We start from the raw sequence: 25,361 nt of genomic DNA, 5'->3' as shown, positions 1-25,361 counted from the left end.
GAATGGGGCTTTGAACCCTCATCTCCCGGATTCGCTACATCACACTAGCTGCCAAAAGGGTTGACAGACCTTGTAAAAATTATTTATTCTTATTTACTTCTAACATTTTATACCCTACCTTTCCTGCAAGGAGCTGAAGATGATGTTATACATAGTTCTCTCCCCCCCCCATTTTATCCTCACAACAAGTTGCTGGAAGCCACAGCAGATGGAGAATTGGCCTTGTGTTCCTGTCCTGCTTGCAGGCTTTCCACAGGCCAAAGGAGCCAACTTCAGGGGCCATGGTGCTTGGGGACCCACAATAATATAATTGTGGGAGCTGGGCACCCACAAAGTCAATGAGAGAAGGCGGTAGAGGCACTGCCACTGAGAGAGGGGGGTGGGTGGGCTTGGACATAGAAACAGAGTCTCTCCCCTCCCCACAGAAAAGGGTGCCTTGCTGGCTGTGGAGCGGCTGCCGCCGGCCACCACAATGCAGGTATGCGATATCACACACACACACCTGCATGTAGTAAAAAGGTAAAAAGATAAAGGACCCCTGAACGGTTAGGTCCAGTAAAAGGCAACTATGGGGTTGCGGTGCTCATCTCGCTTTAGGCCGCGGGAGCCAGTGTTTGTCCACAGACAGCTTTCCAAGTCACGTGGCCAGCATGACTAAACAGTTTCTGGCTCTACGGGAAACCAGAGCGCACGGGAACATCATTTACCTTCCCGCTGCAGCGGTACCTATTTATCTACTTGCACTTTCGAACTGCTAGGTTGGCAGGAGCTGGGGAGGAGCAAGCCCAAGAGGGCGAGGCTCAGTGGTTAGACTACAGGGCCACCCGTGTCCCGTGCAGGTGTGCTCAGGTGTCCATGTGCAGGTGTGTGCGTGTGACTTCACATGTCTGCGTGGTGGCGGCGGGCTGCAGGCACCCACAATCCTGAGGGCGAGATGGCACCCCTGCCACAGGCCTCTGGCTGGCCACTGTGAGCAGGAATCCAGGATGCTGGACTAGACGGGCCACTGGCCTGATCCAGCAGGCTCTTCCTATGTTCTTAAAACAAAGACACAAATGACAAATGCATTAAATAAAGAACAACTCCCGCCACCGGGGTCTCAGCTCACCTTCACGGTTTCACCCAGGTGTATCTCCTGGGGCAGCGCAGCAGAAAAGCTTGGCAGTGGCCTGGCGTGCGTCCCCCCCACACACCCCGACTTCACGGCGTGAGTGAACTCGGGCGCCCCTAGCGGCGGAGACACGCCGGGAGCGGCAGGCGGGGCCGGACGCGCGGATCGACGGACCGAGCGGCAGCGGCTGCGAGCGAGCGAGCGAGGGGATGTTGCTGCCGCTGCCGCCGCTGGAGAGGTTGCTGAGCGCGCGGGAGCTGCCCGGCGGGAGCCGGCGGTGAGGCGGGCGCCCTGCCTGAGCCAGCAGCATGTCCCGAAAGAAGAGCCCCAAGACCAAGGGCGGCGGCGCAGGCACAGCCTCGGCGCCTTCCTCCGCCCTGCCCGGCCAGGGCTCCCGGGGCGCGGCGCCGACGGCAGCTCCCAAGGGCGCCGCTGGAGCTGGAGCCGGAGCCGGAGCCCGGAGCGCCCCAGCCGCCGCTGCCGGCTCCTCCACTGCCAACGGGGCGGCGCTGCCCAGCCGACCCTCGCTGAGCTCCAGCGGCGAGTTCTACGACGTCGCCTTCAAGGTGAGCTCCGGAGCTCGGTGCCGTCGGGGAGGAGGAACCCGACCCGGGGCGGGGGTGTGTGTGGAGAGAGAGGGGGTGCGAAAAGGCGCTTGGAGACTTGAGCTCCCAGAACCGTGGAGGGGTTTGGGGGGTGCGTTTCAGGACATTAGAAAGCCAGGCTGTATGTCGCCAGCGCGTTCAAATTAGATTTATTTTGGCGCGGTGGGAGGGGGGGGAATCTGGGAAAGTAAAAACTTACGCGACACCTGTTGCCAAAGACCCGTTTGGCAGTTGAGCCCCTTTCTAGATGCACCTTTTGCCTTGGGGTGTGGGGTGCCTTGTGGCGCTGCGTCCTGCAAAGCTGGCCACCTCCTGTAGAAGAGGGGTTCAAACCAAGCTTGTTTTTAATCTCAGGTAAGCCCCAGGAGAAGAGTCCGGCTGGTTGGAGGGGGGTGTCTATTTACCCGTCAGCTGCATATTTATGGGAAGCCTGTGGAGGACACCTGTTGCTTTGCCTCCAGGATGTGGGTGTTTGCTGGTAGACTGCCTCTCTATTTGGAGGTTTCTGGTAGGGAAGATGGCAGCTCTTGTTAGACATTCCCCAGGATTTCATCTGATTATCTATTTGCCTGTCTTTTGCTTTTTCAAAGCTGCTTAAGGCGGCAGCCCTAGCCCCACTTGCCCGGGAGTAAACCCCAATGAATTCACTAAGATAGGCATACTTAGGATTGTGCATGGTCGTCATAATGTCTTGTGACAAAGAATTTCACCATCACCCTTTTTAGCCCCCCTGAAATCGCTTCCCTATCTTCCTGTGATCCTGAGGTCTAGCTGCTTAACAGGAGAGGGCTGCTTTCTAATGCACAGAAAGGTGCCAGAAAGCCTCTTCCCCTATTGCAGGTGTGCAGGAATGGAAATGACTGTTGTCACTCAGTATGTCTCAGATGTAGGGTTGCCAGACTCAATAGAGGACAGGACTTCTGTGCCTTTAATTGCCCTGCTCTCTTTTGAGTCTGGAAACCTTAAAGAGAAACCAGCAGACCCTTTGCTTGGAAATTAAACTTTAAGGTTTCCAGACTCAAAAGAGAGCAGGGCAATTAAAGGCACAGAAGTCCTGTCCTCTATTGAGTCTGGCAACCCTAGGTGAGTCCTGGAGTCAGGGTTTCAGGGGCTTTACCCATCCCCTAGATCAGAGGAGGGAGAGCTGTGGCCCTACAGAAGTTTCTGGTCTCCTGCTCCCTGGAGAGAATTGAGGAAAATGTGTGGGCATGGCAGTACTCAGCTGTGAGGGGTGTTCTCTGCCAATTAGTCCTTCTCTTTCCTTTCCTTTTTCAGTTTAGAAAGTTGTTAAAAAGCAACAGTAGTGAAAGTGAAGGGGTGTGTGCTGAGTGTTCGTCCTTAGCCCTTTTCACAGCAAGCCTGCCTGTACTGCTGAGATGCAATTGAGATACTCAGTCAGGCATGATTTACAGAAAAGTTCTGGGTTGCAGCACACCTTCGGCTGTGGGTTGATTCCCTGTTTTCTGAAATATTTGAAGGGCACTGGTGGGGCACTCGGGTATCCCATTTACTGCACGTTTGCATGCCAGAAAACAGAGCACATAAAATACAATAAAATATGTTTACAATTAAACGTAGAGTTAAAAACAATTTAAAATATTAGAAAGCAAACAAATATTTAAAAACATGCCTGTTTGGCACATTTACTACATGCTTGACAGCTGTTTGCATGTTTACTATACGTTTCGCAAATGTAGTAAATGTGCAAACATGTAGCAAATGTGCAAAACAGGTATGCAGATGCAGTAAATGTGCCAGCAGCTGCATAGTTTGCCTGTTTGCACATTTACTACACGTTTGCACATACCATACATAAATGTCTGTGGAAGGTTGCACAAAATATGGAATTAGCCTTTGCAGAAAAAGTACGGTGGTGTTCTTTTCAATGTATAACAGCCCACCTGCAAGTAAAAGTGATTGCCAAGTTAAATCATGGAGCGAGTGAGGCTGGTGATCAGTTTCCTAGGACTGCAGTTTAGAGAGTCTTCTTGTGCCTGTGAGAAGGATTTCATAACTTACTTTCTGTGCCTTAGAGAAGGGTCTTGGAACCATAGAATTTTTGAGTTGGAAGGGACCCCGAGGGTCATCTAGTCCAACCACCATAGCTCAGTGGTAGAGCATCTCCACATGCAGTAGGTCCCAGGATCAGTCCCAGCATCTCCAGGTAGTGTGAGGAATCACTGCTTTCTGAAGTCCTGGAGAGATGTTGCCAGTCTGTGCAGAAAATACTGAGCCAGATTGACCATTGCTCAGACTTGGTATAAAACCGCTTCTTATGTAACAGAAACTACAGAGTTCAGAAAATTAGGATCAGACAAATTAATGGAGGATAAGGGTATCAATGGCTACTAGCCACGATGGCTAGGCTTTCCCTCCAGTGTTGCAGACCATATGCCTCTGAAAGCCAGTTGCTGGAAACATGATTGAGGAGAAGGCTGTTGTGCTTGGGTCCTGCTTGCAGGTTTCCCACAGGCATCTGGTTGGCCACTGTGAGAACAGGATGCTGGACTAGATAGGCTTCTTTGGCCTGACCCAGCAGGACTCAGTTTTTACATTTCTTAAATAACATGAGAGTGACCCTCAAGCTAATCCTATACAGATTTACCTGGGGGTAGGGCTCATTGAGTTTTCATTGTATTTGGGGAAAGCACCTTAGCTTGGTGGTACAACATCTGCTTCACATGCAGAAGGTCCTGGGTTCAATCCCTGGCATCTCCAAGTAGGACTGGGAATGTCCATTCCTGAAACCCTGGAGAGCCTCTGCCAGTCAGTAGACAGTACCAAGCTAGACAGACCAGTTGTCTGACTCAGTATAAGCATCCTACATCCTTACAAAGTTCTAGGTAGCCAGAGAGACCGTCCTGGCTGTTAACCCTGGAAGATCTGCTTCCTACCTTGCTGGATTTCCTCCATCAGGTCTGGGAGTGAGGGACTCAGACTGACTCCAGCTACAAAAGCTGCTGAACAGACTCTTACTGGTGTTGGTGTTGTGTTAATATTGATATTAATGTTTGTATCTTTAATTTTAAATCTTAATTATGGTTTTTGTAGGTGTTGTTTCTATTTGTTGTGTGCTTTTTGATGTTATATTCTTTACTTACGTAAACTAATTATGTTTCTAATTATGTATTTTTTTCTAATTATGTATTTTTTTATGTCGTAAGCCACCTTGGGCATGATTTTATCATATGGAAAGGTGGCATACAAATAAAATTATGTATGTCTATAGAAGCCCCTGCCTGAAATAATGCCTTGAGTTCAGGATGTGGGCTGCTGTGCAATGCTGCTCTAAACTTGCCTTTCCCAAACTGGCACCCTCCAACAGTGATACTACAACTCACCACAATGTCCCTGCTGGCTGAGACTGATGGGAGGTCGAGCACCAAACAACTGAGGTGCCAGGTTGGGGGTGGCTGCTATAAATGTTGTCTGAGAGGTCACTGAAATAACGGGGGCCAGAGCAATGAATTCTATCAAAGTCCGCCAGGTCACGATTCTGATTCCAGCCCAGAGCTGCTGTGTGCCCAGCAGACAACTTCCAGCCTGTCTGGCACGTAGATAGGTTAAAACTTCCAGGAGAGAGAGTTGATTATGAGGCACTGATAGATGAGTTCTTGCTATAAGGAGCTGGAATTGTGTTAAGAGGGCCAGCACTAACTAGGTGGTAAGCCAGAGGCTGAGGGTGGGAAGCAGATATAAATGCAGTAATAGTGTAGAATGTGGTTTGAGGATTGTATTGGACCCCTGGATTTGAGGTTCCCCAACCTTGCCCCAGTGTTATCCATTCACAGTCTGGTGCGCTAGAAGCAGAGCCGTAGCTTGGTGATCTTGCGCCCCTGGCAGAACCGTCCAGATTGGGCCCCCTAGCCACAGACAAAAAAGGCTCTTCTTTCTGCCTCTCCTCCACCCATTCAATTCACCCTCCATTTCTTATGATGCAATAATCAATATTTATATTTATGGACATATTTTTTAGCTGATTTTTTGCACCCCAATCACCTGCACCCCTGGCGGGGGCCCACATCACCACTCCCTAGCTACAACCCTGGCTAGAAGCAAAGAGCCCAGAAGATAGATCTCTGTGGCTCCAGGTCATTAGTAGTAATCCCCCCCATGCCTGTTCTTTTCTCTTTAGGTGATGCTGGTTGGCGACTCCGGCGTTGGCAAGACCTGCCTGCTGGTGCGGTTCAAGGATGGTGCTTTCCTGGCTGGCAGCTTCATCTCTACAGTGGGCATTGATTTCAGGGTAAGGAGATCTTTGGGCGGCTTTGTTCCTTTGCTTCAGCTGCACAGGCCTGACTTCATAACATTTTGGGGGCTGGAGAGTCAAGAATCCGGATGAACAAGGATCCTAAGCCACCCAGATGTTCTTTTGCTGCTCCAACCTTATAGAAACTGTGTTCTCGTGCAATGGCTTTCGTTTTATTTCAGCATGACTGGGGGACAGGAGACCGTCTTGATGACTAGCAGCCTGTAGATCCAATCTGTCTATCCCTTGCCTTTTACCAAGAGTCACCGGCCCTCGGTGATTGCATGAGATGGTCACGGACCAATGTGTGGGGCTCTCCTACCACTTTGTTGGTGGTTTGGCCATGTTGATAGTCACCGTGGTGCTGTAAGGATGGCAAACAACACCTGTCTAGTTACAGGTAGGTAGCCGTGTTGGTCTGCCATAGTCGAAACAAAATAAAAATCTGAAGAAGGGTGCATGGAGACGAAAGCTCAAACCAATGTCAAACTCAGTTGGTCTCTAAGGTGCTACTGGAAGGATTTTTTTCCCTTTTGTTTCAACACCTGTCTAGTTTGCAAAAGAAACTCTTTCCGTTCAAAGCTGGTGTCCTGAAAGGTTGTGTGTTTGGAGGACCTCTGAGGGCACTAAATTGTTGCCAGATCAGAGGCCGTGTTGTTCCTTTGCTCTGTAAATGACCTCCCATTTTCCTGGATTTTACAATTAGGGGAAGCAAAGGTTCTCATTATACATTTTGCAATGAGTTTGTGAATGTCGGTACTGTAGGTAGGCAGGGCTGGATCTTGGAGCAGAGGTCCAGAGCCGCATAACCCAGGGGGAACCGAAAGGACCCCTTGGGGAGCAGCAAACAAGATCCGGCATCAGCACCTGAGCCATCAATGGCCTGCCAAGGCCCACTGGGACTGATGCTGGTTGCTGCAACATCTTCTGTTTCATCTTTCTTACTTTTCTAGTTTGGGGCAAGCCTGCCATGAACATGGTTATGGATGCTCACTTTATTATTTTTTACTTTAAAAATGCATTATTAGTAAATGTATTCTCTGGGCAGCTAGCATTTTACACAAGTCTTCATTTAGTGCTATTTCTTGTTACCGTTCTTTTCTCCATCACTTATTGCCAGGGAAGCGAGACCTGTTTTGTTCCTGTAGTCCTGAAGATGCTATGGCTTAAGTGGATTTTTGAAACTGCTCGTGTTCAGAGGATTTCCTTGATATCAGGATTGGCTTTTTTACTGCAGTGTCAGGAGTGTGGAAGCTGTTGTAAAGCACAAAATGGCGGTGTTGGTTGTGAAGATGAGAGGATAGTGAAGTAAGAATACTTGTGGTTTGTAATAGGTACCTTACAAGTCCAGGGTCTGAAAGTACCTGCCCGCAATGCTAGTTAGTGCATGTTCTCTGTTGCAAATGTCATAACTGAAGTTGCGACGTGGATAGGAAGATGCGGAAACCCTTCTCTCTTGGAAGAAAACGGTTTGTTCAAACATGGGTTTGCTTCAAGCAAGGCAATCTGGATGAATTGAACATTTGTCTTTTTAAAAAACACCAAAAAAACCTCCCTTCTTATTATGTGGGCGTTCTGAGGTGGTGTATTGTAGTATCAAAATAATATATCCAAAAATATATATACAAATACATTTTGTGTACCAGTACCGCTGTACATACCATTCTCAACCATCTCAGACCTATGAGGCCTGGGTGATAGTGTGCCCCCCCCCCGCATCCATGTATATAAATACTGTACCATATAGTAAATGGAATGGAATGGAACTGGCTGATTAAGTCTGCCTGTTGCGATTCTTTGCATGGCCTTTAAGTTGTCCACATAGGAACATAAGAAGACCTGGCTGGATCAGGCTCATCTTGTCCAGCATCCTGTCCTCACAGTGGCCAAACAGATGCCCTAAAAAGGGAAGCCTACAAGCCAGATCAGAGCACAAGAGCCCCCTCCCCTCCTGTGGTTTCCAGCACTTGTTTGTCTCTCAGGACAGACAGATGCGAATGATTTTTTGACTCTTAACTGGCAGCAATTGGGGGCGGGGCGGGGATATTTGCAACCTGACCTAAAGATGCCAGGAATTGAACCTGGCACCTTCTGCATGAAAAGCAAGTGCTTCTACCACGGAGGGGCTCTTTTTAGACTTTCCTCTTTTAATTTTTTAACTGCGCTCTTTCGTGTTGCCTTTTGTGTTTTTAAATGGTGTGTGTTTTAGCTAGAGAAGCAACATGTACATTTTATAAATAGCTAAGTGGCTCGAACACACACACAGTGTGCATGGCCCTACCCACCATCAATGGTGTGACCTTGTCAGTTTCTTACGAACTGCAGCACGGAGCGTTCTGGAGTCGCGGAGCTACAGAACACAAGCTTTTCCCTTTTAGCAGCATCTGCTTTTTCTTCTTGCTCTCTCTCCCATTTCCCCCTGCAGTATCTCTTCAGATCTCTCATTCCTCTTTAAGAGGATTGTGGTGTGATGAGAGTCTCTTTCAAGTTGCAAGGGAGCTAGCCAGCGAGTGCCAGATATTCTCTCTCTCTCCCTGCCCCCCCCCCCCCGCCACCCCAGCCATGCTTGGAACCCTGTCGGCTGGTTGCCCATGGAAAGCTTTGCTATGAAATCTCCCCTGTGGTGACTAGGACCTGCAAATGCAGCTAGATCTGGAAATATGTGTGGAGCGTATTGGTTTCATTTATGAATTACCCTCCATGGGGCAGCCCAAAGTGATTTACACTCTAATAAAAGCATAAAGCAGCTTACGGTACCTGTGTGAGACCACCTTCCCACATATATGCCTGCTGAACTGCTTCAATCTGCAGAACTGGCGCTGTCCCAAGTGCCATATAGCACTCCCTTCGCATTTGTAAGGAATCTTTTAGCACGGCAGCACTCACCCTCTGGAACTCCCTGCCACTTGACATCAGACAGGCACCTTCACTGTTCTCAAGCCTACTTAGGCAATGTAGAATGTTGGTGTTTGTTTTAATCTGATTTTAGTTCATTGCTGATTTTATCTTTTGAATGCCTTAAAGAGTTGTTTTCAGGGATAATTTGATTGTTTTATTTATTCTCTTCGTAAGCTGCTTTGAGTTTTTACAATCAAAGGGTGCATATATCTTATGAAATAAAATGAATAAATAAATAAATAAATAAAGAACGGTTAAATATATTAAAACAACTGGAAAACAATTTATTTTTACATGCCGATTTTACGTAGCAGCAAAGATATATGTGTTGGCTTCCTGCTGTGCTTTTCTAAAAAAGAATTCCCAGTGAAATGGCAGATTTTTTAGTAGTAGCTGATCCGTTGACAGAAGAAGAAGTTTGGATTTGATATCCCGCTTTATCGCTACCCTAGGGAGTCTCAAAGGGGCTAACAATCTCCTTTTCCCTTCCTCCCCCACAACAAACACTCTGTGAGGTGAGTGGGGCTGAGAGACTTCAGAGAAGTGTGACTAGCCCAAGGTCACCCAGCAGCTTAATGTGGAGGAGCGGAGATGCGAACCCGGTCCCCCAGATTATGAGTCTACCACTCTTAACCACTACACTACACTACACAGGCCCGGCTCTTAGGGGTAGTCTCGGGGGCGCGGGGCGCCGGGGTGGCAGGAGGGTACTGTGCGGTGTCGCATGGAAGCCATGCTGCGTGCTGCGCCCGCCTATCAGGGCGGGGGCGCCGGAGTGATCTCCGCGCCACGGCGCCCGACCGGTTTGAGACGGCCCTGACACTACACTGGCTCTCTGAGTGGGACTCAGTTGATTTTGTTGAGCTCCCCAAAGCCCTGTTTTCCTTTCATTTGGAGATGTCTTGCAGCCAGTTTCCTTGTTCCTCACAGGAGATTTTGGCTGATTTGTGGAGGGTGGGACAGTTGTGTTCCTGGGCGTCCTCCAGTGATAAATTTTCAGTACCTGAAGTCTATGTGATCTTTGTGATAAATGCTTTTCGTATTTCTATATTTCTAGACTCTATGGGTGTGTTAACACAAGCATTGTCCCCAGTTATTTATTCAGTTGTGCACATATAAAGATTTGTCAAAGATTTTGTCAACTTCAAGTGCAGTTTAGGTAGATTTTCACTCCCCTGTGCCACATACTTTGACTCATTTTATGTTAGAAGTTGTATGATTTTGGTGTTTTATTTTCTGCGGGTTTGTGGCAGGCGAATAAAATTGGATGAATGACTTGCCAAAGTTGTTGTTGTTGTTTGACTTGCCAAAGTTCTCATACCATAAACAAGTCTTGTGGCACCTTAAATCCATTGCAGGACAGTACAAACTTTTGTGAACTACAGTCTACTTTATCAGATGTGTGAAGTGTCATTCTGAGTTACATGTATCTCTTTGCATGGTTTTTAGGGAGTAGGTGGGGATTTAAAACATTAAGATCAGAGGGACATGAAATGCAGGAGAGTACAGACATTTGCAATTATGTAATTAACCATGGCCATTCACAAAGACTTTAAGGTGAAAGAAGAGGCTTTCTTGTTTTTCCTGCAACAAACTTAACACAGTTTCCCCTCTGGATGTCTTTCAACTATGTTTCTTAAAAGCTGGAAAAAGTAAACTGACTATGATGATAAATTAGAAAGAAGAAAAAAACACAATGGTACAGCAACACCTGGATAGCTCAGTTGATTAGAGCGTGGTGCTGATAATGCCAAGGTTGCAGGTTCAATCCCTGTATGGGACAGCTGCATATACCTGCATTGCAGGAGGTTGGACTAGTATCAGGGGTCAGCAAACTTTTTCAGCAGGGAGAGGGGGCTGGTCCACTGTCCCTCAGACCTTGTGGGGGCCAGACTATATTTTTTTGGGGGGGAGGGAATGAATTCCTTTGCCCCACAGATAACCCAGAGATGCATTTTAAATAAAAGGACACATTCTACTCATGTAAAAAAATGCTGATTCCTGGACCATCCACGGGCCGGATTGAGAACGTGATTGGGCTGCATCCGGCCCCCAGGCCTTAGTTTGCCTACCCATGGATTAGATCAGGCATCCCCAAACTGCAGCCCTCCAGATGTTTTGGCCTACAACTCCCATGATCCCTAGCTAACAGGACCAGTGGTCGGGGAAGATGGGAATTATAGTCCAAAACATCTGGAGGGCCAAAGTTTGGGGATGCCTGGATTAGATCCCTAGGGTCTCTTCCAACTCTACGATTCTGTGATCTCAATCTCTGTCTTTGAGTCATCTTACTTCCTTGTTACAGAATGAGTGTGTGGAACAGGGATGGGAAACATCAGGCCCTTTGCACCTTTCTATGTGGCCCTCAATAACTCTCCCCAAGCTGCACCCCTCTCTCCAGGCCCACACCCTTCACTGGTCCTGCAAGCTTGCCCAGAAGGGAGCCTGCAAAATGTTCCCCGCCTCTGGTGTAGCAGATACAGGCTTGGATGTGGGAGATGTGTGAGCAAATCCCTGCCAGGGAATGACATTGACTTGCCTAGGGTGAGCTATTCTCTCAGCATGGCTTACACCCCAAAGTTCTTGCTCAGTTAAAAACTACATCATTTTCTTCATCTCTGTGGAGGGCAGAGCAAGGGATACCAGTGTGGTTATTCACATTCAGCTTCGCCAGTCTGCAGCATTTATCCTGCCAACTTCATTTATATACAGTACTGCTTAATGCTTAAATCAGCTGTTCACAAAGTGTAAAAACTAGGTACACAAAAAGTGAAACACAGGCATCTCTGCTCAAAGAATGCCGCAAAACACGAAACAGCCACAGTTAAAAGTATGCAATGAAACAATTGCATTAAAACAAGACAATAATTAAGACAGAAGATGAAGGTTGGAAGATCAAGGGTTGGGCAAGGGGCCATAGCTCACGGGTAGATGTCCTGAACCCCGCCATACTCTGAAGTAAGTCCCCATAGTGCACACAGTCCCAAGGGCAACGCTAGAGAGGAGTTAGACTGTCCAATAGCCAGCTATAGGTTCAGGTCCAATGCAGTGGCCACTGGCCAGGTTCCCACCCCTGCAGAAGATCCAGGGTTGGAATCCGAGGGTCTGTCCCAAAATTGCAGTCCCCTGGAGCTCCCGAAGCAGCTGTGGTCCATCAATGGTGAAAGCTGAGCAGAGCAGACACAGGGTCTCTGCCGTTCTCCTCTTTTGTTCCTCCAAATCTTACTGGATGCACCTGAGCTCCAGCTGAGTAACTGCCTATCGCTACTTAATGAAGCGTGTGATTCTCATCTGCCCTGAGCTTAATTAAGCTGAGTGGCCCCACACCCAATGAGTCCCATGATCTTCACCTGATCAACTAGGAAGCTGGGCTGGGCTCTCTCGCTGGCCTCAGTCTCTTAAAGTGCACTTCCTGCCAGGGCCATCTTAAGCTTATCTAGTGCCATGGTGCAAGGATCCCTCCAGCACCCCCACCCCCACGTTTCCCTCTGGGCAGGCAGGGGGGCGGAGGCTCCGGGCGCGGCACGGCATGGCAGAGGCGGACGAGGGCAGTGCTGCCGGCGGGGCTGGAGGGCAGCTCCTCCAGCAGGGAGGAGGCTCTGGGCGTGGCGCAGCATGGTGGAGGTGGACGAGGGCGGTGAGCTGATGCCAGGAGGCACCGCATCCAGCCTCCGCCTCTTCCCTGGCGCCCTCCAGAACTTGGTGCCATGGTTCTCAGCACCACTGGCCTTCCTGCTGTTCATGATGCCTCAGAGACCATCATGGAGAAGGGGGCACCTCTGGTTCTGGTGATGTGTGCACTTCCCCAGGCTTCTGTGAATTGGCAGCTGCCCCTTCGACGACCTCTGGTGTCCCTTGAGTACCTCCTAGGTCCCCAGCCTCCCCTTCCCCATCTTCAGCTAGACCCAGTGTCTACACCCTTCACCAGGATTCTCTTCCCCTTCCTCGGTGTCCTGCCAGTTCGTGATAGTAAAGCCCCTGCTTTGCATGCAGAAGGTCACAGGTTCAATATCTCCTGGCATCTTCAGGTATGGCTGGGAATGCCTGAAACCCTGGAGAGTCATTGCCTTGTTGAAAATACTGAGCCAGGTGCAGTCATCAGTACAAGGCAGCTTCCTATGAGCCTTGGTTGCCTTCTGTGCCTCAGAAGGGCTCTGGGGGTTGCCAGCATGTTGTCTGGGTATCTTACTCACTCCTCCAAATCCCTGATGCTCTCCTTCCACACATATCCTGACATCTCCCCTGGTCCTGCTCTTTGCAAATCCCTCTCCCCAGTGCTTTTTTTTGCAGTAGACCAAGTAGCTACAAGCCTGTAACTAGACCCTCTTCCTTGGCAATCAGTGGCTACTAACCATGATTACTATGCTCTGCCTCTGGGGTTGGAGGGAGCAATGCTTCAAAACAGAGGTTCCAACTTGAATAAAATATTGGGGGGGCAGGTAAGTCCCACCCCGCATAATCAATCACAAGATGGTGCGCACACACCATTTGAATGGCAATGCTCATCAACTTTTTTGGGGGAGGCTCAAATATTTTATTGGGGTGTGGGCTGGGGTCCCTAGGAGTTGGCTCCTGTGCTTCCAAATATCATTTGCTAGAAACCGCAGGAGGGGAGAGGGCTCTCGCACTCAGGTCCGGCTTGCAGACCTCCCTTGGGAGCATCCGGTTGGCCACAGTGAGAACAGGGTACTGAGCTAGATGGGTCTGATCCAGCAGATTCTTCTTATGAGGACAACACCTTAGGTTCTTTTTAAAGATGGCATTTATGCGATATATATAACTCGATGGGATGGTTGCTTTTAAGCCCTCGTTTCATTGAAGGCAGTTTGCCAATGCTGTGTACCGAGCAATTATCTGGGACAGATTTGTTCGCTGTTGCGACAAGGCATCCCAAACAAAAATTTGTCTTCATATTCTATGAATTATTGATTGGGATACCGTTTGGCGGCCTACTTCTGCTGGTAGCAGGCAATAGGGTAGCTGGCAATTCTTTCCCCAGCATTTCCAGGGTTCACTGAAGCAGAGGGTGTGGGGCTGGTGGCAGTGAGAGACAGGGGAAGGGCCCCTCTTTGCACCCTGCAATGTGTTGAGTGGTGATTTGAGTGCAGGCACTAAACAGTATCCAGAAGCTCTTCCCGGGACTGAAAACCCTGGAGAGCTGCTGCCAGTCAGTGTCGACAGTACTGAGCTATACGGGCCAGCTGTCTGACTTTGTCTCAGGCTGTGGCTTTGCTAGGGCTGATGGGAGTGGTAGTCCATGCCTCTGGAGGGCACCAGCTTGGGGAAGGCTATTCTGCTTGTCCTTTATGCAGAAGCCTAGTACCTGTTGCTCATTTCTGGGATTTGCACATTCGCTTATGAACCGGAGAGTTTCGCTTGTTAACGTCGGACAGCTGCAATCGCCCATTGTTCCCGTCCCAATATGAGTTGCAGAACAGGTGAGGCTTGCTCCAGTGGCACAAGGGGGACCTTCCATATGCCTGTGTTTTGTGCCTTTGTTTTTCCACCATCGCAAAAGTGGTGCCTCTATCAGGGAACATTGAGCTTCTCTGGCTCTGCCTAGGCCTTAATTAACGCATCAATAGGCTGACTGACAAGGTTTGAACTGTGTTTGATTCCTTGCATAATGGAAAGTGAAATAAATTAACACTTTCTCCATAAATGGGAGATAGCAGTGTGACAAAAGTATCAGCACCATCCTCATCTTTGACTTTTTGAAGGCTTTGAAGAGGCACCAAGCTGAGATTGTGAATTGATGCTCCCCCTGCCATAAGAATCAAGCTTCCAGATTAACGAAAGTACCATTTTTTTGGGGGGGGGTTGCCTTTTTTATCTGGGGCTGAGCTCCAAACGATTTCTTACACTGATGTAAGTGAGCTAGTAGAAACTTAGCTGGGCTATTAATTTTCATAGACTTGTTTTGATTTCTGTTACCTGAAACTTTTCTATACCACTCACCATGTTTTTTGGGGGCTTGCCGATCAGAAGGTTGGCGGTTCAAATCCGCACAATGGTGAGCTCCCATTGCTTTGTCCTAGCTCCTGCCAACCTAGCAGTTCGAAAGCATGCCAGTGCAAGTAGATAAATAGATACCGCTGTGGTGGGAAGGTAAACGGCATTTCCGTGCACTCTGGTTTTCGTCACAGTGTTCTGTTGTGCCAGAAGTGGTTTAGTCACGCTGGCCACATGGCCCAGAAAGCTGTCTGCGGACTAACACCAGCTCCCTCAGCCTGAAAGCGAGACAAGCTCCACAACCCCATAATCACCTTTGACTAGACTAAACCGTCCAGGGGTCCTTTGCCATTTTGTACCATTTGGGGTTGTGCAAAGCTCCCACCTGTCAGCATGTCCAGGAGGGTGCCTACTCGTGAGTAAGGCCATGGCAGAGACACATACCCGACTGGCATGTTCCCTCCCTCCTGGGAGATCGTTCAGGAGCTTCTTGAGCGTTCTTCAGCCCGACCATCACAGTGACTGGTGATGAGATGCACCAGCACACTTTAGGGATCCGCAGAGGTTTGCGCAGTTGCGTGGCAGACTCAGTAGCACAGCATTCTGGCTAAGCTAGTTTATTTACCTATAAACATACTCGGAGCTCTTCATTATGGCTCCCTCTCTCTAGCATCACAGGCAATAAAGAGAACGAACAAAGAACAATAGTTCCACTTCAGGAACACGCAAGACAAACATCCTGTCTACGTCACTTCCACTCTGTGGAATGAAAACACATGCAGTCATATGGCACACAATAAACCTGCACACGGGGAATGAATCTCCCTGACCATGGGCCATGCTGGGTGAGATGTGACGGGAGTTGTAGTCCAAAACATCTGATTGGTGAAGGCTGAGGTGGACATTGTTGGTGATATTGTGCTGTGCTTACAGATGTGTGGAGGAGAGGCTTATCGATGGCTACTAGCCATAATGGTTATGCTCTGTCTCAGCAATTGGAGGTAGCAATGCTTCTGAATACCATTTGCTAGAAACAACAGGAGGGGAGAGTTGCTCTTGTGCCCGGGTCCTGCTCGCAGGCTTTCAACTGGGGCATCTGGCTGGACACTGTGAGAACAGGATGCTGGACTAGATGGGCCACAGGCCTTACCCAGCAGTGGTTTTTTATGCTCTTGCATTGTTATGCATGGAAGATGTAGAGTCCTTAAACAAATATCAACTAGAGAAGTTATCACATTTTTTTAAAAGGAAGTATTTCTCCCTCCACCTCTCCAAAATCAGTATTGGTGACAAAAATAGATATGGGGGGGGTGCATGACTGAGCTCTCTTTTGATATTCAAAAGAATATATTTATTTTATTTTCACCCTGTCTTTCTAATATGGACTGGAGAACAGCTTGCTTTTTGTGGGTTGGGATCCCAGGCAGTTTCTCTTCCAGGCACTTGGCCAAATCTAGGCTTGCTTGGGTTGCAGTGCAAGGCATCCTCTTCCTCTGCCCATGCCTCAGGAACTACCGTATAAGACATTTTTCTGGTGGAAAGTTTTCTCAATGCAAAAACTGTCCGGCCATTACAAACAGTCTGATGATGCAGGGGTAAGGTGAGGGTGGGGTCGGGGGAGAGAATCAGAAGGATGAAATTAGCAAATATTGGGCAAGCGGGATTGCATAAGATTGCCAGCCAAGCGTTCTGTAACCCTCCCCGCACGAATCTGAATTATTCAGCGCGGAGAGTGCCATGGAGGAATCAAATTGTGTTCTTGCCTGATTTAATAGGAGAGATACTGAAACACCCAAATGCACACTTGGAATGACTAATTTGCAAAGACACAGACAAGTGTCTGGATAACGAAGAAACATCCCTAGAATGAATTATTAGATTTGCAGCCTGTAGCTAACTCTTTCTTGTCTTACTGCTGGAACGAGGAGAAGAGATGTGTTTGAAGTGATGGGTTCAGAACTTGCAGGATTTAGAGTCTGTGCAAGTCCACTTGCATAGCAAGCAAAGCTCATGGAGTAAGTGAAGTTAACTCTATTAGAAGAAACAGGATCTGCTCAGGAGTGCCAGACTAAAGAGCACAACAACTCTTCTCAGTAGCTCTTGCCCCTATGAGGGTGGAGGGGAGCTTTTTTGCAGCAGAAGGGGGAGACACCTGTGCTTCTTCACTAGCCTGATTCATCTCTGCCTCTTGGCCTCCCTCCTCTCCTGCATCAGCTGCTGCCTCTGATTCTGGGCTTCTCTCTACCACAGATTCTCCCAGCTCACTAAGCCAGGCAGAGGCAAACTCGGCCCTCCAGATGTTTTGGGACTACAACTCCCACCATCCCTATCTAACAGGGCCAGTGGTCAGGGATGATGGGAATTGTAGTCTCAAAACATCTGGAGGGCTGAGTTTGCCTATGCCTGCACTAAACCCCTTTGCCTCTTCAGTTTCTGACGCCTCTTCCTCCCAGTCTTCTTCCTCTGACCACTCATCATCATCCCACCACCAGTCCCCAGGCTCTTTGTCTTCTTTGCTTGGGGATTCCCCAGCTAGTGTCTCCCACCATTCCTCTGCGTCCAACGAGTCCATGACATTGAGCCTTTACTGACGGCAAAGAAGATATTCTACTCGCTGAGCTACGGTCCTTCACTATACAATGTCAGAACATTGACCTACCGTATATTCCAACATATAAGACGACTGGGCGTATAAGATGACCCCCAACTTTTCCAGTTAAAATATATAGTTTGGGATATACTCACTGTATAAGAAATATGACCCGGCGTATAAGACGACCCCCGACTTTTGAGAAGATTTTCCTGGGTTAAAAAGTAGTCTTATACCCAGGAATATACAGTATCTGGCTCAGTATTGTCTGCATTGACTGGCAGCAGGATTTCAGGCAAGGGATCCTTCTCAGCTCTGCCTGGAGATGCCCAAGGTTGAACCTGGGCGTTTTCACATATGAAGTGTGCAGTCTATAATCTTTCCTCTAAACTGAAAGTAAGGTTCTAGTCCTCTTGGTTCTGAATAAAGGACTGGTTTAAAAAGGAAGCTGTCATAGTCCTGTGCTGCTCAGCCATGGCAAAACTCAGTGGCAGGAAGGCCAACCAACCAGCCAAGTCTCAGGGGGGTACTTGCCTTGAGACAGAGTCTGTATGCAAGGTTCAGTCCAGTCCTAAGGTCAGGAGTATCTCAGCTCATGTAGTCAGACGGTCCGGGGGTCAAGAAAGCCGAGAGTACAAGGTCACAAGAAGCAGTAAGGTCTGGCCAGGAATGACAAATGTTGTTTCCAGTAACTGAATGAGGCTGGAAACCCTGCTTAAGAAAGCTGGAGACAGCTGGTTCACATCAGGACCAAGAAGGCTGATCAGCAGCAAGTGAAGTCACTGTGCCTTCTGCTCCTCACTGGCGGAGGAAGAGGAGTGGGGGGGGGGCGCACCACACTGGGCGCCACACCCCTGCAGGCGGCGTGCCCTGCCCCCAGCCCCTGCCTGCTCTCCCCCCCCCCCCCGTGCCAGAGCATGAAGCTCTGCCCTGCTGCTCCTTCAGGCTGTTGCTCAGCAGGTAAAGCCAATTCCTGGCCCAGGACAGAAGCCACCTTACACTGACTCATGGCCCACCTACCTAGCTTAGTATTGTTGACACTGATTGGCAGCATCTCTCCAGTGTTTCAGATGAGGAGTCATTCCCAGCCCTGGCTGGAGATGCTGGAGAATTGAGCTCGTGACGCTCTGCATGCCAAGCAGGTGCTTTCCCACTGAGCTGTGGCCTTTCTTAGAACCACTTGCAAGAGTGTTCATTACAGTGGTACAGTATTAAGATTGCTTAGTAGTCCTGATAAGCGCTGGAGCTGAATTGGAAAAACAAACTCTTCCCCTGTGAGTTTGAAAACAAGAATGGAATTGGGGGGGGGGGAATGACAATGTGGAGCCTTCTCCGCCAAGAATAACAAAAGTCTAATTTGTAGCTTCCGACACTAATTATCTCCCTTAATTACTGCCAGCGACTTCCTCTCCTTCAGGTTAGAACCTTCCTTTCTGAAATGCCTGGGGAGAGATCAGCCCTTTCCAGATGACAAAATTCTCCCCTGGAGATGGTGCGCAGGTGTTCGCAGCAAATGATCTACTTTCTGTGATGGGGAGAGAAAAGTGGAATCCTGCATTCCGTGACTTGTACAAATTATGGAACTATTCCCTTTGCTTTGCCTAACTGAGTGTTGTTGCAGCAGGGGCGATTCCCAGGAATCTTAGTCGCCCACCTTTCTGAAATTTCAGTGCATATACCTTCAGCGCCAGAAAAGGAATAAAGCTTGCTGTTTCTTTGCTTAAAATGCAACCACCACAACCATGAACTCAGAGTTTCTCAGGAAGGTGAAATCTGTGCCTCATGCCATTCTCTACATTCCCCTGGATTTGCAGCAAAAACCCATATGCAGTCTCTGTTGATCAGCTGGTAATCTGCACAACAGGTTTTTTTTTGGGGGGGGGGGTGGAGACAAACTGCAAAAGGCAAGCTCCTTTCTTGTGTGGGGCAGGTGTAGAAACCCATGCACAAATATATCTGCTAATATGCTAAACTGCATACCAGACCCCTGGCTAGTAGCTCAGGTCCTATCTCTTCGCATCTGTCCACCTTCCCGCTCCTCCTCAAGAGAAATTCAACACTTTTCCCTTGCTGTAACTATTTGTGCTTGGGAGGTGACTCACTGCTAAGTCAGAAATGTCATATGCAGCACACACACACACACACTTCTTCAAGTCAGTTTATTCGTGCCTTGGAGGTAAACGAACCTTCATTTGGAAGTCTAATGCTTGTATAAGGTACCTTTTAAAAAATGAGTGGATGAAACGGGTGCTTTCTTTAATAACTGCATTCCCAATAAAATGCACCTGCTTCTTACCAACCACCCTTTCGAAAACTTATGGGGACATTTCTTACCCCACTGCCAAATTAGTTTCTTTTCAAAAGCCCCGAAGCCTGGGACATACTATAACAAAAGGGTTTGATTTAGGTGAAAGCATACAGTGTGTCTTATTTATAGGATTGAAAGATAAGATCCTGGCTGAGTCAGTTCTGACTGGCAACAGGAAAACCACTTAAATTATCTTTGTTGGGTTCCAAGCCTGCTTAAAATTAATATTATTGTAACAGCTGCTTTCCTGGTCACCCATGGAGAGGAAGGATTGCCTGTAGGCGAACAAGCAGCGAAACCTTTGTAAACAGGAGGAAAGGGGGTACTTTTTATTTGCCTTGTAGGCTGTCAATGTGTTAACAAGGGTGCGTGTGAACTATGAAAAATGTGGGCTAATAATGACGTTTGTGGCCCTATTTGCCTGGTTGAGTTTAAACGTAGTGTGTTCCTAGCAAAGCTCTTTCTTGCCCTAGGAAATGTGCCTGTTCAAAATGAGTGTTGCAAGGGAAAAACACAAGAAGCTGACTTATACAGATCATCCCCCTCAGTGCTGTTGACACTGACTTGCAGCAGTGTTCCAGGTTTTTAAATACTCAACCCAGAGATGCCAAGGATTGAACCGTGGGACCTTCTGCAAGCAACGCAGTGCTGTATCCACTGTACTAAGTCCCTTTATCTGTTTTCCAGTTTGCTTTTGGTGACAACTGTTAAGCATCAGCTTTGCAGAGGCTTTGGTAGCGATGCTCTGCTGAGCAGCAAATCCCACGGCATGCAGAGAGTTCCTTTTCAGCTTTGCTGTAAAGAGTCCCCCCCCCCTTTTCAAGAGAAATCTGAGCAAAAACGTGAGCCCTGCTGCTGGTCTGGGCCAGAGGCTTCTCTAGTCCAGCATCTTCATTTCATTTCACTTTTAATTTGTATTCCGCCTTTCTATATTACTATACACCAAGGGGGTTAACAAAATATACAACAGGGAGCACACGCTGTATAATAATCTGATCTAATACTAAAAGTTATAAGAAAACTTTAAAATGGAACAGCAACTTATATCAAATAAAGTAATATTCAACCATCTGTTAGGATATAATAGTGCACAATAAAATTAATGCTCAGAACATCAGCACATAATTATTCAACAGAAATTCACTCTAGACAATTAAAATAAATAATTGCTCTCGCAGTGGTCAGCCAGATGCCCCCAAGGGAAGCCCACAAGTAGGACCTGAGATTCCCAGCAAGTGGCATTTAGAGACATGCCGCCAATACTAATGGAGGCAGGATGTAGCCATTGCAGGTAGTAGCTATTGACGGCCTCATCCTCCATCCTGCTCGCCAGATAGGAAGCAAGAGGCATAGGTGAAATTTGGGACTTCTGAACAGCAGTGGAGCCTATGAAGCTGCTTGATAACTGGTCCATCTGACTCAGTATTGTCTGCACTGACTGGCAGGGGCTCTCCAGTGTTTCAGGTAAGGGACATTCCCAGCCCTACCTGGCGATGCCGTGGCTTGAACCTAGGACCTTCTGCAGGCAAAGGAAGTGCTCTGCAACTGAGCCACAGCCTTTCTGGACCCTTCTGAGTGACAACCTGTATTCAGAGTGCCTGAATCCCACTACCAGCCTTGGATTTGGTTGTCTTTACGGTATTTTGAGCCAGCCAGAGGGTGTCAGCCTCTTTCCGCTTCCTTTCAGACTTCCCCTCTGGCAGAGTTTCGACACAATAAATAGACTTCCTTTTCACTTTTGAGCAACGCCTGGTCAATGTCTGTGAGCCTGGAGGAATGGTGTGCATTCTCAGATGGAATCTCCGAATTGTGTAACACAGAACCGCACACTTCATGCTGCCAAGTTTTATTGATTTTTCTCTTTTTTATTTTTATGTTTATACCTCACCTTTCCTTCCAAGGAGCTCAGTGTGGCAAGAAATGGTTCTGCTTTGCATCTCCTCACAACAACCCAGCAGGGTAGGGTATTTACAGAAACTCATTATTAACTTTTTGTGGATATCCATTTTCTGCCTATCTCGTTTCTTGTCGAGATCAGCAGAGAGAGGATATCCACAAACAGTTAAGAGTTTTCGTGAACACCCTACCCCGCTGGCCGTTTTCCATCGGAAAACATGGCAAGGTAGTTTACAACCTCCACAAAATATGAAACAATAAAAAGTAAATTAATTAGTTAAACTATGGAATGCCTTTCCACTGGAAACAAAATAAAAATAAAAAAATCCTTCCAGTAGCACCTTAGAGACCAACTAAGTTTGTCATTGGTATGAGCTTTTGTGTGCATGCACACTTCTTCAGATATTCTTCAGATGCCAGTGAAAAACTTAGTTGGTCTCTAAGGTGCTACTGGAAGGAATTTTTTTGTTTTTATTTTGTTTCGACTACGTCAGACCAACACGGCTACCTACCTGTAACTTTCCACTGGAGGCAGTGATGGCCATCAGCTTGGATGGCTCTAAAAGAGGATTGGACAAATTCATGGCGGAAACAGCTATCAGTGGCTACTTGTAATGATGGATGTGCTCTGCCTACATGGTTGGAGAAAGCGAATACATTAATCCTGAATGCCAGTTGCTGGAAACCTCAGGAATGGGAGAAGGTTCTTTCTGCTTGAATCCTGCTTGCCGGTTTCCCACGGGCATCTAGTTAGCCACTGTGAGACCAGGATGCTGGACTAGATGGGTCATTGGGCCAGATCCTGCAGGCTTGTCTTATGTTCTTAAATGCAAAATGAAGCATCAAAATTTATAAGAGAGGATCTGACTCACTCGGCACCCACACAAATTTCACATATGCTAAACACACCTGTACCTCTGCACACTTTCAGCCTCAGTTCCATTCACTCTCAATCATTAGTGACCCCCAACAACCCACTAGGGCAGGGTTTGGTCTGCCAAGCTCTTGGGCAAGCCTTACCCACCTTTCCATCCCCTGATGAGATGTAATATCTGGCACTGAACAAGTAAAAGCACCGTTGCAGAGGAACGCTTGGGAGCATGCTGGAAGGCAAAAGCAAGCAGAGTGATAGATGATAACTCTCTTTACCTTTTTAAAAGGCAGCTCAGAAGCCATTTCAGAAAAGAGAGTATATCTACCATTGGATCTGAACTTTATTGTGACTTTTATAGGGTGATTCCTTTTGTACTTGCTGCCTCTAGGATTCACACCAAAATGCTTTCAGAGACAACTATACATTAGCATGGTGGTACCCAGCTTTAAATATATGTTTATTGTCTCCCCCCTTTTTAATCCTTGCTTTTCCCCCTCCTTTTTTTTACTGTATTTTTATATATCTATCATTGACATAAGAGCTTGGCTGCTGGATCAGGCGAGTGGCTCATCTTGTTCAGCATTTTAGTTGAGATTCCTGCATGGCAGAGGGTGAGGCTAGATGGCATTCAGGGTCCAGCTCTACAGTTCCATGATTCCGTGATGCTGTTCTCACATTGGCCAAACAGATGCCCAAAAGGAAAACCCACAAGCAGGATCTGAGCACAAGAGCCCTCTCCTCTCCTGTGGCTTCCAGCAACTGGTATCCAGAAACAGTACTGCCTTTAACTGTGGAGACGAGGCATGGCCATCGTGACAAGGAGCTGTTGATAGCCTTCTCCAATCCACTTTGAAAGCCACCATTGGTGGCCACCATTGCCTTCTATGGGAGCAAGTGCCATAGTTTAACTACATGCGAAGATTATTTTCACTATTTGCAGACGTTGCTTGTTGTATATCGTTCAACCTGTTTGATTTTTTTAAAAAAATGAAAATACCGGTATCTTTGGCCATAAGCAGTAAAGCAATTAAAGTTTGATGTGACCTAAAAAGATGCCTGTTAATTGCACCCATGTAATAAATGGGACCAGTTTACCTGTGAGATTGCCTTACCCCAGGCATCCCCAAACTGCGGCCCTCCAGATGTTTTGGCCTACAACTCCCATGATCCCTAGCTAACAGGACCAGTGGTTGGGGAAGATGGGAATTGTAGTCCAAAACATCTGGAGGGCCGAAGTTTGGGGATGCCTGCCTTACCCTATATGCAACCACTTGACTGCTTTGATTGACAGAACAGGCACTGTTACAGGTGCCAAATAATCCCCATTCCACATTTGTAAGAAATGAATATTTTAGCGTGGCACTTTGGAACTCCCTGCTTATGGACATCGGGAGGGTGCCTTCACTGTGCTCTTTTTGGCAGCTGCTAGAAACATTTTTGTCTAGCCAAGCCTATCCAGAAACATAGAATGCCAACTTGTGTTTTGATCTAGTTTGTAGCTTATTTTTTATTTTAATTTCCTTGAATGTTTTAAATGAGCATTTTAAAAGATTTTACCAATAATTTAACTGGTTTTTTCCTCTTTGTAAAAAGAACTTCAGTTTTTTGAAACTAACAAAGTTGATCCTTAGGTTCTCATTCCCTGCTGAAACAAATAACACTTCACCTATTTCTCTCCCTCTGCCCGCTTCCCTTTCCTTCAAGCCTCATGGATCTTCCAAGCCAACTAGGAACAGTCAAAGTTTAAAGTGTTAGCTTCTTTTTGTTCACATGATTCCAGACTACCCCAACTTGGGGCTGGTGGGAGCTGTAGTCCAATGTGTCTGGAGGATGCCAGGTTGGGGAAAAGCTTCCTTGTTCCATCAATCCCCATGTATGCTAATGGAAGCCCTGCAGGAGATTGTGAGCAATGGGGAGGGAGGCCTTGCCAGGTGCTTGCAAAGAGGATGAAAGGTCCTCCTCTCTCTGGGAATGTTTTTCCACATTAGCCTCCATCAGTGCATCAGCTGTGCACCAATCAAAACAGATTTGCTGGCCAAACAGAAAGCGATCGTAAATCAGTGGCAGCGATTACGATGTTCCCTCTACAGAGTAATATGCAATAACACAATCTCCTTAAAAGCTGCCCCCGGCAATTAAAAAGGGAAAAAAGGTATTTACCACCAAATGCAGTTGTAGAGGGCTCCCCTTTTGGCTGGCTGCTAAAAGCTTTAGCTGGTTCATTGCAGCTGCACCAACAGGATTGGGAGGGAGGGCAGGCAGGCAGGCAGAGGAGCAGCATGGAATCTGTCGAAAGGGAACCAGGGCATGACCCTGGAACCACTGGGATGCTCACTTGGCTGAAGTGTTGGAGCCAAAGTGTGGCCTTTCATCACAATTGCACATGTCCTGTGGTTACCGCATCATCCAAATCCTACTCCAAGAAAGCCTGCCTTTTCTGTGTAGTTTGCAACTTCTCTGACCTAGCATTGTTCTGGGTTTTGTTGGTCATGCGGAAGGGGCTCTGCAGTGCTTCAACCACTCGAAAGCTCCTTGTCTTGGTGGTAGAGCATCTGCTTTGCATGCTGAAGGCCCTCTGTTCGATCCTGGGCAACTCCAGGAAGAGCTGTGAAAGACACCCTGCCTGAAACCTCACTGCCAGTCAGTGTAGACCAGGCACCCCCAAACTTCGGCCCTCCAGATGTTTTGAACTACAGTTCCCATCACCCCTGACCACTGGTCCTGTTAACTAGGGATCATGGGAGTTGTAGGCCAAAACATCTGGAGGGCCGCAGTTTGGGGATGCTAGTGTAGACATTGCTGAGCAAGATGGACCAATTGGTCTGACTCGGTAGAAGGCAGCTTGCTCACCTGGCTTCTGAAATCAAGGACAGCTGAG

The 25,361-nt window shown here is 47.7% G+C and overlaps 1 protein-coding gene across 1 annotated transcript in view; it reads left to right on the top strand.

The window, feature by feature from the left end:
* The first annotated feature begins 1,264 nt into the window (after positions 1 to 1,264).
* RAB26 (RAB26, member RAS oncogene family) overlaps positions 1,265 to 25,361 on the top strand; it is a 115,628-nt gene continuing 91,531 nt past the window's right edge. The window contains exons 1-2 of the mRNA XM_035130970.2: positions 1,265 to 1,677; positions 5,852 to 5,962. Coding sequence (XP_034986861.2) covers positions 1,420 to 1,677; positions 5,852 to 5,962 — 369 coding nt within the window. The 5' untranslated portion in view covers positions 1,265 to 1,419. The remainder of the gene's footprint in view (positions 1,678 to 5,851; positions 5,963 to 25,361) is intronic.

The sequence above is a fragment of the Zootoca vivipara genome, chromosome 14, assembly GCF_963506605.1.
Source record: "Zootoca vivipara chromosome 14, rZooViv1.1, whole genome shotgun sequence".
NCBI classification, from domain to species: Eukaryota; Metazoa; Chordata; class Lepidosauria; order Squamata; family Lacertidae; genus Zootoca; species Zootoca vivipara.
The sequence above is the reverse complement of the archived record's forward strand: the minus strand, read 5'-3'. Positions and strand labels throughout refer to the sequence as shown.